Source organism: Gouania willdenowi, chromosome 6 (assembly GCF_900634775.1).
Source record: "Gouania willdenowi chromosome 6, fGouWil2.1, whole genome shotgun sequence".
NCBI classification, from domain to species: domain Eukaryota; kingdom Metazoa; phylum Chordata; class Actinopteri; order Blenniiformes; family Gobiesocidae; genus Gouania; species Gouania willdenowi.
The window spans coordinates 63818872-63836187 of record NC_041049.1 but is presented as its reverse complement, the minus strand read 5'-3'; the positions used below and the strand labels follow the sequence as shown (position 1 = coordinate 63836187).

The 17316-nt window shown below is 36.3% G+C and overlaps 1 protein-coding gene across 1 annotated transcript in view; it reads right to left on the bottom strand.

Annotated features, from left to right (window-relative positions):
- cftr (CF transmembrane conductance regulator) overlaps window positions 1-10933 on the bottom strand; it is a 49319-nt gene extending 38386 nt beyond the window's left edge. Inside the window, exons 1-5 of the mRNA XM_028449134.1 lie at window positions 10881-10933; window positions 8845-8955; window positions 3828-3939; window positions 1584-1799; window positions 1319-1408 (exon numbers count right to left, since the gene is read on the bottom strand). Coding sequence (XP_028304935.1) covers window positions 1319-1408; window positions 1584-1799; window positions 3828-3939; window positions 8845-8955; window positions 10881-10933 — 582 coding nt within the window. The remainder of the gene's footprint in view (window positions 1-1318; window positions 1409-1583; window positions 1800-3827; window positions 3940-8844; window positions 8956-10880) is intronic.
- Between the last annotated feature and the right edge of the window lie 6383 nt (window positions 10934-17316).

Sequence of the window (17316 nt, the reverse complement as noted above, 5' to 3'; positions counted from 1 at the left end):
CCAGGTCACAGAATGTTTTCACATTCAACAGCTGGGTGAGAGTCCGAGGATGGACGCGGTTCATCCAACACCCTGTGGTCACTTTGTCTGTTTGGTCGTTTTTCAGCTTTCCAGGAGTTTAAAGTTATATATGTCAGCAGAGAAATATTGTCGACTAAGGGATGACGCGAGCGAAGGCGATTGGTGGCTTAAATGCCCTGATGTAGAAGATGTTCTTTGTCTTTGTAGATTTAGAGATTTCTATTGTTACATCCTGTGTATATTTTAGTTTTTGTGTTTTTGCTGTGATGATGATCCTGCCCTTCATTACCTGATACCTGTGCTGGCTAGGGGGCCGAGCCTATTTTAGGCTGGCCTCTGAACTCAGTTGGTCTCTGTTTTATTCAGCAATAACAACAACAGCAACAGCCACGTAGTTAATGCTTCGGCCAAAATCAATATCGAAGCTCTTTCCTTGTCCTGGGTCTATTCTTGTGTTGGGTATTAGGCCGAACATAATAATGGGGGCTTGTTCTGGATCTTTTTACAAAATTTAAAATAGTAATAATTTATTGTCATTGCACTGATAAAAACAATACTGCGAAGACTTATTGACATCCGTACCTCAACCTCTAGGAAACACACACACACCCACACACTGGCAAGAGCCAGATTGATGTGTAGCCCCTCCCTCTAACTCGAGTTCTCCACATCGATCTGTGTCTGTGTCTGGCGAATCCTTTTGGAACCAGGGAGGAACATAAACAGAATGCTTGAAGCTGATTGGGGCAAAGCGCCTGACCACCATGATTTGTTTCAGCCAATCAGCATTCAGCATTCCAGCAACGCCTCTCGCTGTTGCTGGAATGCTGGATTCTTCTAAAGCTGAGTTTATAGCAGCTTCCACACGCTCATCCTCCTGCGTAGACATCTTTCTATTTTAATTCGGAGCTATGCTAATAGCGGTAGCCCAGCTAGTTCCTCTTCCCTCAACTGTGCATGGGTTAGTTTTGCTTCGGCACTTCTGCCTTCATCACACCCGGATATCCCACCCTAAACCACAACACTGCCTTATGATTGGTTCAAACCGGTTCGGTTCGGTTTGAAAAGGCCAAGGCGGGAACAGTACAAGATGGATTCTGGTGTTTGTGAACACCAAGAGAATCCATTTTGCAGGCAAGGTTAATTTTTTTAGGGAGCTTTGCAAATCCACGTGTATATTGTTGTCAAAGCATTGGAGTAAATCTCCCTACTGCCAAAGAAAACTAAAGTTGCTGCATCTTAAACATGCATTTCTTCTACAACAATCAATATAAACTCATAGTGGACTATTTCTTACCTCGTCCAGCTTGTTGAGATGGGCGGACATCAGACTGACTAGCTGATTAGTGCTGATCTTATCCAAAACTCGGCTGGACAGCTTTAAGGTCTGTAAAGGTCAGAGGTCAGGGGTCATTCAAAGCTCAGACCTCTGAACACATCCAGAGATGGAAGTTACAGTGTTGAATACTTTACTGTACTGGAATGGGTTTTTAAGAATCTGAACTGTACCTTTTAAAAATCAATTTTCAGTACATCAGTTGTCAGTTATTGCTCTCTCTGACCTTTTTATATATGAGGCTGAAAAGTGCGATGCGGATTTGCATTCCTAGGTGATGCAAACCAAAGATGGCGGGCTGCAGCAGGAGGAAGCGGGCTGTAAAAAGAAGGCAGAGGCCCAGAGCCAAGAAGTATCCCTGACTTCTCTCTGGAGCATGAAATGGATCGAAGGAAGCAATGATTCGTCCCAGGAGCTGAGGCTGCACCGTCTTAGAAGCTTCCTGCAGGAAAAACAAACAGTCAAACATCACATCACCTCAGTCTTCAACTCAAAATACTCAAATAACATTATGATGAACAGTGATTAAGAGCCAAAACTCCAACAAGTAGCTTTGGGGTGACCGTGGCTCAGGTGGTAGAGGGTCGTCTTCTGATCGAGAGGTTGGGGGTTCGATCCCAGTACCTGACTATGTGTCGAAGTGTCCTTCGGCAAGACACTGAACCCTAAGTTGCTCCCAATGGTCGACTAGCGCCTTGAATGGCAGTCCTGTCCCATTGGTGTGAGAGTGATTGGGTGAATGAGCTGATATGTAAAGCGCTTTGGGACTGCTTCAGTGTGGTTATAAGGCGCTATATAAATCTAGTCCATTTACCATTTAAAGATCAACATGGCGACGTTGCTAAAAGTCATCAAACATTGTGGGTCACAAACATTAACTAAAAGATTAATGTGCATTGTGTCCACCCAATATCAAAAACATTTTGGGTAAGTTATCAACTACGTATGTATGATAAATAATGTCACATCCCATCACAAACCCAAGTGTTTCTACTTTCATCACCTAAACAAATGCATACGGGTTGTCCTGACGACTTTCTGAACTCATGCAGAGACTGAAACTGGCTCTGTTCCATTCTTCTGTGACAGCGTGAGGGTTAGCGCCACTGAAGTGCGACATACCTGTGAATGTGCATGTTATCACGCTGTGGCTTTATTGAACCACTGTGGTGAGACGACACTGTAAACAGATGTGGATGCTGATACAGGTGCTGCATGCATTTCTGAAATATGGTTCTCATGTAAGGATTTAAGGGTAACGTGGAACTGTTGCATTACGTTTCTGTCCAATAAACCCACCTCCCGCCTCTCAATACTTGGCCCTAGATCACCATTCAACTATACAATAGTAAAACAATCCTGTCTGTGTTTACTGATGATGGAAGTCTGATGGTCGTAGGTTTAAGCCTTGGTCTGGCTCTTTTTAAGTTGAGGACCTTTTTTGTTTCAGATGAGAGATGGAGGTCAAAGAAGAGGACTGGAATACAGCTGAAATACCGATTCGTTAAGCAAGACCTTTAACCCTGGAAATGCTCCCCAGGTACCCCCAATACGGCAGCCCAAAGCTACTCCCAAGGGGAAATGAGTTGCAATACACAGACTGAATTTAACTCTAAAAGACAATATTGTATTTTAGTTCCTGGTCTGTTTTGTTGTTTCTCCGTGTTTCTCCTGGTCTCCTGGTCTATGTGTGGGTTATCGTCCATTCTTGTTATAGCTTTTAGAGAATTGGAGCGCTCCTTATCATGGCAGCCACTTCCGGGGGTTAAGGAAAAGTAGATAGGCAAGGAGGTAGGAGGGACTGTTCCGACGCACCCTGTGTGTTAATCACTTTCTCTTTCGCTCTGTTCTCTCACAGGTGAAGCCCCTCCCCCTGATTTCCCTCACTGTTTAGGTAGGGCTTTCACACTGATTGGCTACTAGTAGATTGTCTTGGTTCTCTCTACTTGTGGTCCCCAGTGCCATATGGTTTGTTGCATCAAATTGTTATGGTTTCATTAACTTTTTTCAATATATATATATCATTAAAAGGACTTTGCTTTGAGCAGTATTTCTACTTGCCACTCCCTGTGCATATGGGTTCATCACCACATCTTCACTCATCAAACATGAAACGTGTTTACAAAGTAGATAAATAGCTGCCAAGTGCCATAAAATGCCAATGTTATTTTTTAGGTGAATATAATACATAACCTCTCCAATACATTGACCATACTGTATGTTGGAGGAAGTCCATCCCTTCATATGATCAAAATGAGCCACTTGACCAACAAACTGCAAAAAGATCATCGTATTAAATAGTTTCCAGCAAGACGAGCATCCATTCTAACTAAGTTGTAGCTTAGCCCTGGATTGGCATTTTCAGGGGAGCATTTATATTAATGCATTAATAGGTAAATAATGGACATGAATTGGTGTTCATTAAAAATAAACATCTGTAGCTTTGGGAAAGGCAGAACAACAGACTCACCCCGAGGTAGAGCAGGACACCAAAGAAGGCAAACTGGCCAAAGAAGCAACGGGCCAGCGCTCTCATCAGCTTGGGCTTTTTCTTGGCTGACACCACCTCCCTGTCCCATTCTCTGCAGGAAGAAGGAGTTACAGCACCGTTAAAGAGCAGGTTTGGAGAAAAGCACAAGTAGCAGTCAAATGCCATGTGGTTTGGCAGGGACTCCTTCATTTGTTTGCTACTGCTTTGACAATGTACCAGCTGTCTGCTTTACAAGTATCTGCATGATTCAGCCCCAGGATAAATAAACCATTTGATATTTTTGTCATTTTTGTGACAATTTAAACCTTCTCTAAATTACAGTAGAGATAATAAAAAAACAGATATTGTATTGAGACTACTAGTTGTTTTGGACTCATTTTTAACACAAGCATTGCATACATTTAAGAGCTTGTAATTTTGTCAAGCGATATATCTTGATCTTAAGGAGAGGGTCAGTAACCATAGGCGGAGCTTGAGATTCTTGCCAGGAGGGGCAAAAGAAAAAATAGAATTAAATAAATAGACCGTCTCAAGATTCGCGCCAACCACAATGTGTGTAACATTAATGCAAAAATGATTAGTAACATAATTGATAATGTTGACGACAAAAATTAATCAACGGGTCATTTAATGTTGTAAATTCATGATAAAATCAGACTGGCGGCCACTTTCTGCTTCATTTTTGCTGCAGTACCATAACATGAACTGCTGGGTGCAGTGTTGCTTCACCGTTTACATTGTGAAGAAGAATTGCGCAACAGAAGAAGAACCAACCTAAAGTCTCAAAAGTTTGGGACCATTTCACTGAAAACTATAATCTACACACCTGAGGTAGAACTAACACACAGTATGTGACATGAAACTAACAGTAATATGTTTGAATCAAAGCAGCAGAAAACTATTTTAGATTTTTTTTTTTTTAAATGAATTTGGGAAAACTGTGATGAAATCTTTTGACCATGAGGAGAGGCAATGCTCCCCCTGCTCCTCTGTAAAATCTACGTATGTCAGTAACATCAAGTACCTTGATCTCCTTAACTTCTAAAGAATCACGATGAAGAGATCTACTCCAGCAAGGTGCAATGATGCTGCAACACAGTGGTTCTGCCGTAGCACAGTGCAGTTTTATTACAGTGTGGTATGGTTCTGCTGCAGTACTGTGCGGTTCTCATGCAGCACGGTGTTGTTCTACTGCAGCACGGTGTTGTTCTACTGCACCACGGTGTTGTTCTACTGCTGGACTACTTTGTTCTACTACAGCATAGTGCACTCATACCTCAGCAGGGTGCGGTTCCTCTGCAGCATGGCTTAGTTCTCCAGCAGCCCCACTGAGAACAGGGGGTTTTGGCGCACATTGAAAAGACCGCGTAGTGAATTGTGGGGTTACATGTCTTCCCAAACCCCACCCACCCAGGGCATCCCACCCATTAGGAAGCTGAACAGCTTCTTCCCAAATCCTGTTGTCTCCATCTCCATCTAAAACCTACTTTGGAATTTTAGGAAGTGTTTTGTTTTCTGCACAAAATGTATTTCAGGCCTTGGGAGGTAAAGACCTGCAAATGCTAAACGTTTTGACCGTTTTCGATCCAAACACTTTGTGACAAAGCAGCCCAAACCCAACTTGCCCTAATCTGGACGTTAAAGTTCACATTCCCAGAAGTCCTCAGTGTTGTGCCTGATCGGAATAATGAAAGAAACATCAGCTAGTACTTCTCATTTATCACTGGCTCGGCTCGGAGCCTTTTCTAAAGGTTGACTTTTTAACGCCAGGGTACATTAACCGGCTGGTTGGCACCATTCAGTGTGACGTGGGTTGCTTTGACACCACGGCAACATGGTGGCAGCGGTACACACATCCTTTACTTCATTGACAATACGGATACTTGCCTTACAATTAACTCTGGTACAGAATTACTGAAGCAAAATACAGACTGTTGGTTAGAAACTAAAGGACTGGAGACTCAAAGCAGAACAAGAGAGGTTCACGTTTTCCATCAGCTGTTTGCTGCCTGTTTGTTGCCACACAGACGTGAGTTTATGTGTAGCCGACTTTAAATGCCAGCCCATATTTTATGTTGACTAGGATGAAAACAGCCCTTTGCCTGCTACTGTAAACACATCAAACATGATATAAGAAAAACACCCCATTTTGGAGTTCTAGTTTGTCATATAGTCCAGTCAGTGTTTCTCACACTTTTTTGGCTCTATTACCCCCTTTCTCTTATTTCTGAATCCAAGTACCCCCTTTGTCCAACTATAACATTTTGCTCAGAATTCTGTGAAAAAAAAACAACTATAGAGCATAATGATGGAATGAATGAGTGATAACACACATTTTAAAGAATAATTCTGTAAATAAGTGAATAAAACAGTATATAGAGCCTCCCCAATAAATTTATTTCTATAGTTTTTATCATTTATGGTCATCTCCCTCCTGATGTGGGATCGAAACTAACCTTTATTCAGTTCATGTTCTAATCAAGATTTTTTCTATCATTGTTTTGCAGGTTTTTGGTGTCATTTTGTGTATTTAATTGTTTTTTTGTTCATTTTATTATTCAGTATATTTTTCTGTTATTTTTCATTTTTTGTTGTTGTTTTTGTGTGTTGGTATTATTTAAATTATTCTCTCTCAATGTGTGTGTTTCTTATGTTGTTTTGTACGTTTCTCTGTTATTTTTGTGTATTTTGTAGTGATCTTCTGTATTTTTTTCATTTAGTGCGTCTTTGTTGTCGTTTTGTGTGTTGCTAGTAATATTCAGTGTGATCATCATTTTTAACTAAAAATAAACATTTTAAAACATTGTTAATTTTCCTCTCTCTCTCTCTCTCCCCCTCTCTCTCTCTCTCTCTCTCTCTCTCCCATGTAGTGCCATTGCATACCCCATTTGAGAAACACTGATGAAGTCTGTATAATAGGCTCACATTAATATTTGCACCGTAACTGTTTAAAATAACTGATTTACCGTTTTACTGTATTAATTTATGTACGTATATCTGTATTTACATATATACTGCATATTTTTTGGTTATAGCTTAACATGTATATAGCATACAGTGCAAAAACACACAAGTTAGTAATTAATCAATGGTTATTATTTTGGTTTATATAAACAAATGTATGCATTTTGTTTCTAATGTCTGTTTTTTTCCCACTGCATGTTTATTTGCTGACAAAATTACTAATTTATTCTCTTAAAATGAAATAAAAGTTGCGGAAGTGGGTGTGTTCGATGATTCTGTCCATGTGTTCCATATCAGAATGTATCTCAGTGAATTGCTGAGTTTATCAAATCACCCCATAACTGTCATGATCAGGCAGATGGGTGTGTTTGGAATTTATTTTTAATAATGTTTTTATCGGAGGATTAGTGGTGAATTGAGATACTTTCCGTCATGTTGTTAGTGGGTTATTGGTTCAAGTGTCATTTGGGCTGTTTTTGTAGTTTTGTTAGTCTTTTAGTTGGTTAAATGTCTTCAGCTCTTAATTTTGTCTGTCTGTTGGTAAAGGATTCCTGTCTGTGTCTTGTGTGAGTTTACTATTTTGGCATTATAGAAAATTACAATATCGCCAATATCAATATATTTTTATTTTAGAGCTTATTTTGTATTGAAAAACTAGTTTTAGGAGTCGTTGCTTTCGATACTTCTCAGAACATAAAGAAAAGCTCAGTCAGGTTGTTTTCTGAGTCCTAACCCAGACCTTCCCTTAGAACTCACTCACATATGCTGTCCCTAACATGAGAAAAAGCCAAAAGTAGCATATATTGTGCAGCTGTTTGATAATAAATGTGCATGTTTGGCATTTTTCATTAGCAAATTTCTACTCAGAATTGACTTAAATCAATATCGTATATCACCATTTTGAGAAAAAATATTAAGATATGAGTTTTGTTCCATATTGCCCAGCCCTACTGCCACCACATTTGATTCATTTTAATCATTATTTGTTTTTTCTTTCTTGGATAAGAGGTAAGGCTCTGCATCAACTTCCTCCCCTGAGAACGCATCCTGGTACGTGTTTAATTGGTGTACAAAGTGATGTATAAAGTCCCACAAAGAGAAATACTCGACTCCCCAGTGGCATAAAGCATGACTTTCAGGGTATTGTGTTCCTGGGGCCAATAGCAGTTTCTCAAATGGGGGTACGCAACGGCACTACCGAAGGTACTTGAGAGAGCAGAAAATTAACAAATGAAACCCTTAGAAGTCACAAGATGACACCAAAAACACACAAAATCAGAGAAAAATATACTGAATAATAAAAAGAACAGACAAACAACAACAAAATACACAAAATGACACCAAAAACACACACACTAAGACAGAAAAACACACTATTTTAACCAGCAACACACAAAACGACAACAAAGACAAACTAAATGAGAGAAAAACACACAAGATCACTACAAAATACAGAAAAATAACAGAAAAACATACAAAATGACATAAGAAACAACCAAACGACACAAAAACACACACACACACACACACACACACACACACTGAGACAGAATAATTTAAGTAATACCAACAACAAAAACACACAAAATAATTGAAAAATATATTGAATAATAAAACAAACCGACACACAACAACAAAATTCACAAAATGACACCAAAAACACACAAACTGAAGATATAAATTATCTTCATTAGAACATGAACTGAAAAGTCTTGTTCCCACATCAGGAAGGAGATAACCAGACATGATAAAAAACCATATAAAAAATCTATTCATGGAGCACTAAATACTGTTTCTTTCCACTTATTTACAAAATGAGATTCTTTAAAATGTGTGTTATCATCATTCATTCCATCATTAATCTCTATAGTTGTTTTTTCACAGAATTCTAAGCAAAATGTGGTAGATCATAACATGGCATAAGGATGGGGGGGATTGGACTAAAAAGTTAGAGAAAGAGGGTACTTAAGCCAAAGAAGTTTGAGAACCACTGGTCTACATCATCACACATCTAACTCCTAGTTGCACGAACCTCTCCAGTCTCTCAGAGAGATCATCAGCCAGGTCACAAGAAGGAGCTTTGTAGACATCGGACAGCTCCAACTTCATCCGGAAACCCTTCCTCAGCAGTGGTGACATCCAACTGTGGGAAAAAACCCAACATCAGCCCTCTGACTTTCAACCAGAGTTAAAACCCCTGATGAGTTGCAAAAACTCAGCATATATTATGGTGTAGGCCACGCCTCCTTATACAGATGTAGATTTCATCAAATTAAAAGCACGGGGCCAAATTCATCTGAACGATATTCAGTTTTCTTGAGACATTCCTATCATAAAATGTAATTATCAAAAATTATTGGGATTTTTACAATTTAAAGGACAAAATATACCATCCTTCATCAGTTTCTATCTATATCTATCTATCTATCTATCTATCTATCTATCTATCTATCTATCTATCTATGGATCTATATAATGTCTTTGTATATAGAAAAACATAGGGAAAGAACAATAATGCACAAGCACGTGAATGTTAACACGTAACTGCTCAAGCATTCCCAAATAAAATGAAATGATCGCTAAAGTCCTGATAATACTGGGAAACATTTAATACTTGCTAAAGAAGTAATTATAACTAATTCTAGGAAACGTTGGAGTGCAAATGTTTTCACTATTTTCCTCCAAAGATAATTAGTTAATGCTTTGAGTGGAGATAAACTGGCCATGTGAGCTCATGTGTTGGTGCTTGTTTACGTGTGTTAGTCGTGCACTGAGGTGGAGGTCTCACACTGGTGTGTTATGACATAACTGTGTTGCACCTTGTCCTAATCCTATCGTGTGAAATACAGCTAGGCTGTTGTCCGACTTTCTCCAAATGAATTTCTGACTCCCTGAAATATCTCACCAAACTGAATCCAAGCTCAAACACATGTTCACACCAGCGTAAAGACCCCATAGAAGGTCAAACTAAGCATATTATTAACAATAATGAGATGGTGTGATGTGACACCATTGCAGCTGTATACATTTCAAACAACTGATCAGCAGTGTCAACCCTTTGAAGTGATTGATAGTAATATTGTTATATATTATGTATAACTACAGCATATTTTTATGTTGGAACCAAAAACTTTCATTGATTTCAGCCACTGTGTTTTTTTTTAAGGCCACAAAACCAAATCAGTTATAGGGATTACTGCAGTGGTTTCCAACCTTTGGATAGTGACCCCATGTTGGTAAAGAGAGTTTCTGGTGACCCCAAAGACATTTTATTATATAATTAGTTTTTGAAGTTTGTTATACTGTATTATAAATACAGTAACTATAGGATTAGTGACAAGTTGTGCCAGCTCAGTTTTATTCATTTATTTTTACTACGGTTTTTTTTTTAAAAAACTATTCCTATTTGGCAAAGTGAAAGTATAAATATACAATTCTTTAAGATTGTGTGTTTTAATTTAAATAATAATAATAATAATAATAATAATAATTAAAAATCTGTTTTTTTCCCCAATTACTAGACATTTCAGGTGACTCCACAAGAGGGCCTGACTATGGAGGTAGATTTGTGTCTTTATTATTCAATAAAAATAATAATTAATAAAAAAAAAAAACCTTTCAATCAAAAAAAAAAAAAAATAAAAATAAAAAATCACATCAAAGAAAAAAGTGTTCAAATGCATTTGAACACTTTTTTCTTTGATTGAAAATATTTATTTTTGATTGAAGTAAACCTTTTTTATTGAAAAGGTTTTTATTTTAATTTTTTTTATTGAATAATAACGACACAAATCTACCTCCATACCCGACACCAAGGTTGAAAAACACTGGACTACTGCGTAATGGCAATAAATGAGAGCCTCTGAGATATATGTTATTATGCCCACAACACATTTAAAATACCACGTTTATGTTGAAAAGATGTGGAGGTTGCGGTTTCAACATCCATCCACCGTTTGACCCCAAGAAGGTGCGCAACCTGTGCGTAAAAACGCATGGCTCATTCCCGCTCTAGGACCTTTATATAACTTTACACTCACAGTCAGCTTCAAAAAGTCAGTGACTTACCAGAAGAAAAACTTGGAGAGAAAGTTGGCATCTTCAACGGGTGACTTCTGCATCCTTAGGGCGCAGACTGAGTGCTTTCCCGCACCTGAGAGTCACATCGGCGTGGAGCCGATAACACGGACGATGATGGCGTGATATCACCGGGATGTTCCTCCACCTCCACCCTGATGAAGGGACGATGCCTATTCTCTCACCGGTTGAGCTGCCACAGGGTGTTGAGTGTGCGGGATGTCCCGGGCCTGCATGCGCTCCCAGTGAGTGACACCCAGAGGACACTTCATCCTTTATGGGCTGCCAAACTCACAAGGATACGTCATTTCCACCAAGACGAGCCTCAGGTTGCGTATTGTGGCAACAAGAGCGACAGATGAACACAGTAAAGTAGGCCCTGAAAAGCTACAAACTTGATTAAAAGTTATAGTATCTCAGTAAAAAAAAGACTTTGGTAAAAGTTATCAAAATAAGAATATTACTTCAGCAAAAGCATTTAAGTTACTGTATAACTGAAGTATCCAAAGTAGAAGTTAAGAGAGTACAGCTTACATTTTTATTACAAATTAAGTTTAAAAAAAAACAAAAAACAACCAAACACCATCTATCTATCTATCTATCTATCTATCTATCTATCTATCTATCTATCTATCTATCTATCTATCTATCTATCTATCTATCTATCTATCTATCTGTCTGTCTGTCTGTCTGTCTGTCTGTCTGTCTGTCTGTCTGTCTGTCTATGTGGATAATTTGTAACTGGTATATTAACAAGTTTATATAAAACTTTAAAATAGCATGCAAAGTATACTGGTTTATGTGATCAAATTAAATATTGAACTTTTTTTTTAGGGAGATAAAATTACCAAGACAATCATAAACATAATTAAATCATTGCAGATTAAATACAATATAAACAAACATACATACATACTCAACAAAACTGCAAGAAATACAAAGGAAATGTGTTGTGGTGAACTTTAGCAGATAGACTCATTTTGTGTATTTTTGAAAGTTATTGGATCGTTTTGTGTTTTTTTGCTGTCCTACGCTATTTTTTGGAGTCAATTTGTGAAATTTTGTTTCCATTTTGTGTAATTTTCTTTACTGTAATTTGTGTGTTTTTTGTGTCATTGCATGTATTTTTGTTGTCCTTTTGTGTGCTTGTTTTGTGCGCTGATCAAATCTAGACTGATCGCCACAGGTGGCCCACAGACCACCAGTTGCACATTTTTGAAGTAGATCATTTCAGAGCAGCACTATCATATAAACGAATTGGTGTTTGGTACCATAACAGAAATGTCCTCTGACCTATACAGTCCTTATACATGATTAACCTGAAAAACCTATGAACCAACATTATCGGCTGCAGTAACAAACAATAAAGCAAAAAAAGTATCTGTTTTATTCAGTAAATGAAGTAAAAGTAACAATTGACTGAGAAAAAAAGTAGTAAAATAAGGTGAAGCTTATATTTTTACTTTGTTTCGTACACCACGGCTGGTGGTGAGGAGTTCTCAACCTTTAGGTCAGGAGCCAATTTGGGGTCACAAGACACTGGGAAAGGGTCACCAGATGCCATCAAGTAACAGAATATTATTAGAACAATTTGAGCCCATTTTTGCTTATTTTTACCCTTTTTCTTTAACTACACCAAACTTGCCATATTTTAACCTGTTCTTGCCATGTTTTGGCTCCTTTTAATGCATTTTTGCTACATTACTCCAATTTCTGCCACTTCTCCATCAAATTTTGATGCCTTTGTTGCACATTTTTCCACTTTCAAGACATTTTCAGCACTTTTCCCAGCTAGCGTCACATATGTTGACCCATTATTTTCACTTTTACCTCTTTTTGCCAATTTAATCACATTCACCATTTGTCACACCCATTATTTGCCAATTTAAACTAAATGTTCCTACTTTTTCAATTACATTACTCCAACCCCCCTCCCCCCATTTCTGCCACTTTTAAGCCAATGTTGACAGTTTGAGCCCTTTTTTTTAACACTTTATTTTGTCCGTTTGTACCCACTCTAATTTGCAACGTTTAACTAGTTTCTGTGATTTTTAAAGTCCCATTTCTCCACATTTTCCACCATTTTTGGTCACTTTTAACTCATTTTATTTCTGAATAAAACAAGGATTTACATTTTTAAGATGACTATATACTATGGCCCAAATAATGATAAACTTCCTGGATAACAGTGGTTATTATTCAGATAAATAAATTAATAGAACAATTGACCATCATTTTGCAGACTTTATGGATGGGCCCCAAAAAGCTCTCCCTTTTATTCCCCTTTATTGATGGCGCTGTCTCCACATGACTGTTCTTCAATGTTCATGTTCAACCATCTTCACGTACAGTGGGGGTCCCTGGTCTCTGGAACCTTTATTTTGGAGGCGGTGGACTGAAAAGGTTGAGAACCACTGCCTTATACCATCAACATAGTTTAAACAAATCTTTGGAATGATGATATCTTTTATCAATTGTATATATAGAGTATTTCCTGATGATAAATGTTACAGTCTAAAGAAGTTTCAGTGCTAATATGGTATTTGTGTTTGAGGTTTGTCAGTCCCAGCCTTTTGTTTCCCTCGGCACATGTACTGCCATCAATCAGAGAACAGTAGAAACAGTCCTGGCCATGTCTGAATGAACTTTATATCAGTTTCAGCTCACACCGTATCACCAGAGGGAGGATCAAAAGTGTGAGACATTCCTGAGAGGAACAAAGATAAAAGCTCGACTACTGAACTTTACAGCGTGTGGGAAAAACCGATGACGACGAGCAACTGTTAAATTCATAAATCAAACACAAACTATAGCAGGCAGGTGAAGTAGTGCAGCACTGTGGTGGGATTCAAGTCTGAATAAATGTGTGTATTATATAGGGAATACACACACATTTGTTGCTGTCAGACAATTATATTTGTCAGGATTAGGACCATTTTTCAGGTTAACCTGACAAGCTATAAACTCCCATCATCACACATATACTTATAGGTAGAGGTGAAAGCAACGTATTACAAGACTCACGTTAGTGTTATTGAGTTGCTTTTATGGGTACTTGTACTTTTTTGAGTATATTTCTAAATCAGTCATTTTACTTGTACTTAAGTACATTTTAAAATTTGTAAAGTTATTCATTACATTTCTACACCCAACCATTACTGAGTACATTTCTTTTTTGTTGTTGTTTTAAAATGATCAACGGACATTGTGAAACTACAAAAAAAATGAAATGTCCAGACGACAATCAAATGTATCACATCATAGTCAACCAATCAGATTGAACGTAATGCACAGCACCAAAACAGCATTGAATACCGGTTATTTTCATAAATGTATCTATACTTAGAGCCTAAGAATTATTTTTGAATTTTGAATGAATCTAATTGGTGTTATTTTATTTTCAAAAAGAATTGTACATTTTGACAAACCTTTTATTTCATATAGACGCCTTTGTGGAAAATACATTAAGTTACAGCAATTGTGCAAGATTTGCTCTCTTCCTTTTTAAGTTTATACATGAAATGTTTACTGTATGGAAGGGAACCGTGGCAAGATTTATTACCAACAATAAACATAAGGGGTGAAAGTAACTAGTAACTTTTACTTTGAGTACTAATTATTCGAGCTACTTTTTACTTGTACTTGAGTATTTTATGTATGACTTACTTGTATTTGTACTTGAGTACAACTTCAATAAAGTAACAGTATTTCTACTTGAGTAGATTATATCAGAACTCTCTGCAGATAAACAAGCCAATCCTTAAACATACAACAGTACAATGTTTGGGATCTTTAAAAGAGAATGTCTACATGTTCAATAGGGAACAGTGTCAGGGGAAATTATTCACTTTTCAAAGAACGTGAATCAGAATGCTTGTGCAAATTCACAATATTTCAATATATCACTATATCATAAATGCAATTCAAAAGGGTGAATAAATGAATCCAGAAAAGTTTAAAAGTGTGTTTATTTCGAACCTGAATGAGGGAAAGAAAGCGAAATAAACAGAAAAAAACAAACAAAAACAAAAAAAACACATATATACATATTAACGAAAGTAAAAAAATATATATATGATAGTAAGAAAGACAGGTAGTTGTAACAACATATTTCTACTACCGTTCATTCTTTCAAAACCAAATTCTGTTTGAAAACAGGTGTAGAAAGAAGTAAAAAAACGTATCTAGTTTAACCCCTTATTCCATCTGAAATGTCTCACTTAAATTCACCCTGAAATACTGTTCAGGTCATAGCCATTCATTAAGTTGGCCTCATAATGCAACGACAAAAATCAGACCAATGACAGCATAAAAAAAATCAAATTAAAACAAAAAATAAATAAAACAAAAACAAAAGGACATATCACTGGATACACAGTAAGCATGATGTTATTAATTTCCAAGTAAAATCATACAGGGAAAGCATTCAAAAAGATTATCTGGGAAATAAATATTCTCTTTGACAGTTAAAGGTAAAAAACTTCAAATCAAATTTTTATATTAACTAATCAAGTAATTAAAAGAAAAGTTAATGACTTCGTGGTGGGAGTTTGTTTTTTGTGTCCTTGAGCTCTTAAAGTTTAGAAAGCGTTGAATCATTATTATGTTCACTCTTTTGTAATCTGATATTTGCTGAATATTTTTGAACGTTTTGGTAAAGAAGATCAACAACGATCAGAAACTCAAATGATTGAAGCTAAACTTAAACAAATCTTCCAATTGTGACAAATGTATCCTATGGTCCTATTTTATTACATTTTACAAGTGCTGTAAAATTTTCATTATTGTATTTTATACTTACACTATGACAGTTAATCAGTTATTGTACTGGGGGGAAAAAAGGTAAAACTACATCAATTATAGAAGCTTTTATAAATGTAAGATTTACTTGCAATTCAAATGTTTTATTGATAAAAATGAAACATATATTACATTTCTTTAAATGTACTCAATTACAAGTGAAAGTAAAGGTGTGATGCAATATTCTTCTGTAAAAGGACAATATGTTGTGCGACAAGATATTGCAATATTATAACATCACAAGATGTATCTTTGAGGATACAAGTGGTATCGTGATGTGGGGTAAGATTAAAAAAAAAAAATACACACGATCTACTACTCCTCAGATTGTTTTGGTTTGATTTGATTTTTTCTTGTATTCCTATTGAGTTGAAAAGGTAATACCCAGAGTAAGTATGTAATTATGTCCAGAAGTGAAGTCAAATAAATGCATGGTTATTTATCCAACTGCATTTTTTTTTCTTTTTGCAGTTGGATAAATAACAGTTTATAAAATAGCAGTTTATGAAAAAATTATAAATGAATACATAAGAAATAATAATTGCAGAACAGCATCTGAGGTTAATTAGAAAATAAAGAATTTCAGAGAACTTCATTACAGCACTGCTATTATTACTGAATAGGAATCTGAGCACACAGCAGTTCTCATTTATGATTGAAATGTTTGTGAGAAAACTGCAGTGTTAGGCATTTCATTACTCTTAGAATAATAAAAACAGTGACATTGTTGATGGCAACAACAACAACAACAACAACAACAACAACAACAACAACAACAACAAACATAAAAAAAAAAAAAAAAGAAGCATATTGTTTGAAGTACAACTTTAACTTTCTGACAAAAACCTATTACTGGTGATTCCATGTGTTGCCACTCACATCCTGTCTAAAGAAGAGCGCCCTCTCCTGGACACCTGCTGCACCTGCCAGTGTTCTCTGTGTAAAACAATAACAAAACATTACTCAGCGAAACTTTAACAAACAAGCATTGAGGTCGTGCGTAGTTATTTTGAATATTACAGTAAGCTTGTTTATATAACACAGCAGTGTGGCGTTTAAACCAGAACCAATTAAGTCATTGTTGTTTTTATAATTAATTTAAGAAATAAAGAAATACAAATGTTTTTTTTCATAAATAAATGAAGAAGTAAAGATTTAAAAAAAAAAAAAAAAAATTACTTCAATCAAAAATAAATATTTTCAATCAAAGAAAAAAAGTATTAAAATGCAAAAAAAATATGCATATTGCATTTGAACAGTTTTTTCTTTGACTGAAAACGTTTTAGTATTGGGGCCATATTATGGGCAGTACATTAAAACATTTCAATTAAAGTCAAAAAAAAAAAAAAAATCAATCCAAAAAATACTTTCAAAGAAAAAAAGTGTTTGAGCGCAAAATAAATTTGAGCCCTAAAAAATTGTGTTCGAACCCTTTTTCTTTGAATGAAAATATTTTATTTTATTATAATTTTTTTTATTGAATAATAAAGACAAAAATATACCTCCATAGTAGTGTATATAAACATATATTATCTCGATCTAAATAAGTAAATAATAAAAATTAAATCACCTGTTCCAGTCTGAGGAGCTGTTAGCAGTGTTAGCATTAGCATTAGCATTGGTTAGC